Genomic DNA, 1,035 nt, shown 5'->3' on the forward strand with positions numbered 1-1,035 from the left:
ATATAGGGTTGCTATGAGTTGGTACAGACTCAGTGACACCTAACAACAACAAAAAAAGCCCCAACCTCTGCCACTCCCATTCCAGCTGTTCTATGCAAAAAATCGAATGGAGGTGCAAAGATCCAACATTAAGAAAAGTCCAAACACCACCCACAAAGCATCTTTCTATGTGAACTCAAAAAAGGATCCTGTGTCCTTGAAGGTAAGCCCATTGGTGTAGTTTATGATTGATAAATATAAAAATAAAGAGCACATTATATGACATACATGCTGAAGCTTTTCAACAAAAAATGTATGGAGCATTTTTCTGAGATCCTGAAGAAAGCTGTGGATTGCATGGAGCTGGTCTCTGGCCTTGAATCGAAGGACATTCACCCCAACAGTAACTCCTATCACTTCATCAGCAAGATGAATATTGCCAAAGGAAGAATTCTAATGGCAAGCAGCGGCTTGTTCAAGACAGGTCTGGTGATTACCCTCTTGGGCATAATCTTTATGAATGATAATCATGTCATTGAATATGAAATTTGGGAATTCCTGAGTGTGTTGGCCATCTATGCTGGAAAGTTGCACTCAACTTTTGGGGATCCCAGGAAGTTTATAACCAAAGATTTGGTGAAGGAAAGGTACCTGGTGTTTCAGAAAGTGCTCAAGGATGGTCCTCCATGCAATGAATGCCTATGGAGTCTACGAACTTATGCTGAAACCACCAAGATGAAACTCCTAGACGTTTTGGCCAAGATCAACAATACAGTTCCCAGGTCCCTCCCTTCTCTGTATGAAGATGCTTTGAGAGATGAGGAGGAGAAAGCCCAAGCCACAGTTGTCAATGCTACAGCCAGTGTGCATTCCAGGGCCAAGACTAGGATCTTTTCTCCCATCAAATGAAGTCTGAGCAGACGCTCTACTTGGTGGTTGAAATGGCTGCCATGCTTCTAAGTAGTGGGGATGAGGTAAAGCTAGAGGAAGCAAAATGTTTATCTTCTTTGTAGTCTTGTTGTATGCAAACCACTTATATTTCTATCTCTCCCTCTC

The 1,035-nt window shown here is 42.1% G+C and overlaps 1 protein-coding gene across 1 annotated transcript; it reads left to right on the plus strand.

The window, feature by feature from the left end:
• The first annotated feature begins 267 nt into the window (after positions 1 to 267).
• Positions 268 to 888, plus strand: LOC102813955 (melanoma-associated antigen B10-like). The gene has a single exon (XM_006831051.1). It carries the CDS (start codon positions 268 to 270, stop codon positions 886 to 888), a length of 621 nt encoding a protein of 206 aa, XP_006831114.1.
• The last annotated feature ends 147 nt before the right edge of the window (positions 889 to 1,035 follow it).

Source organism: Chrysochloris asiatica, unplaced genomic scaffold, assembly GCF_000296735.1.
Source record: "Chrysochloris asiatica unplaced genomic scaffold, ChrAsi1.0 scaffold00002, whole genome shotgun sequence".
Classification (NCBI taxonomy): Eukaryota; Metazoa; Chordata; class Mammalia; order Afrosoricida; family Chrysochloridae; genus Chrysochloris; species Chrysochloris asiatica.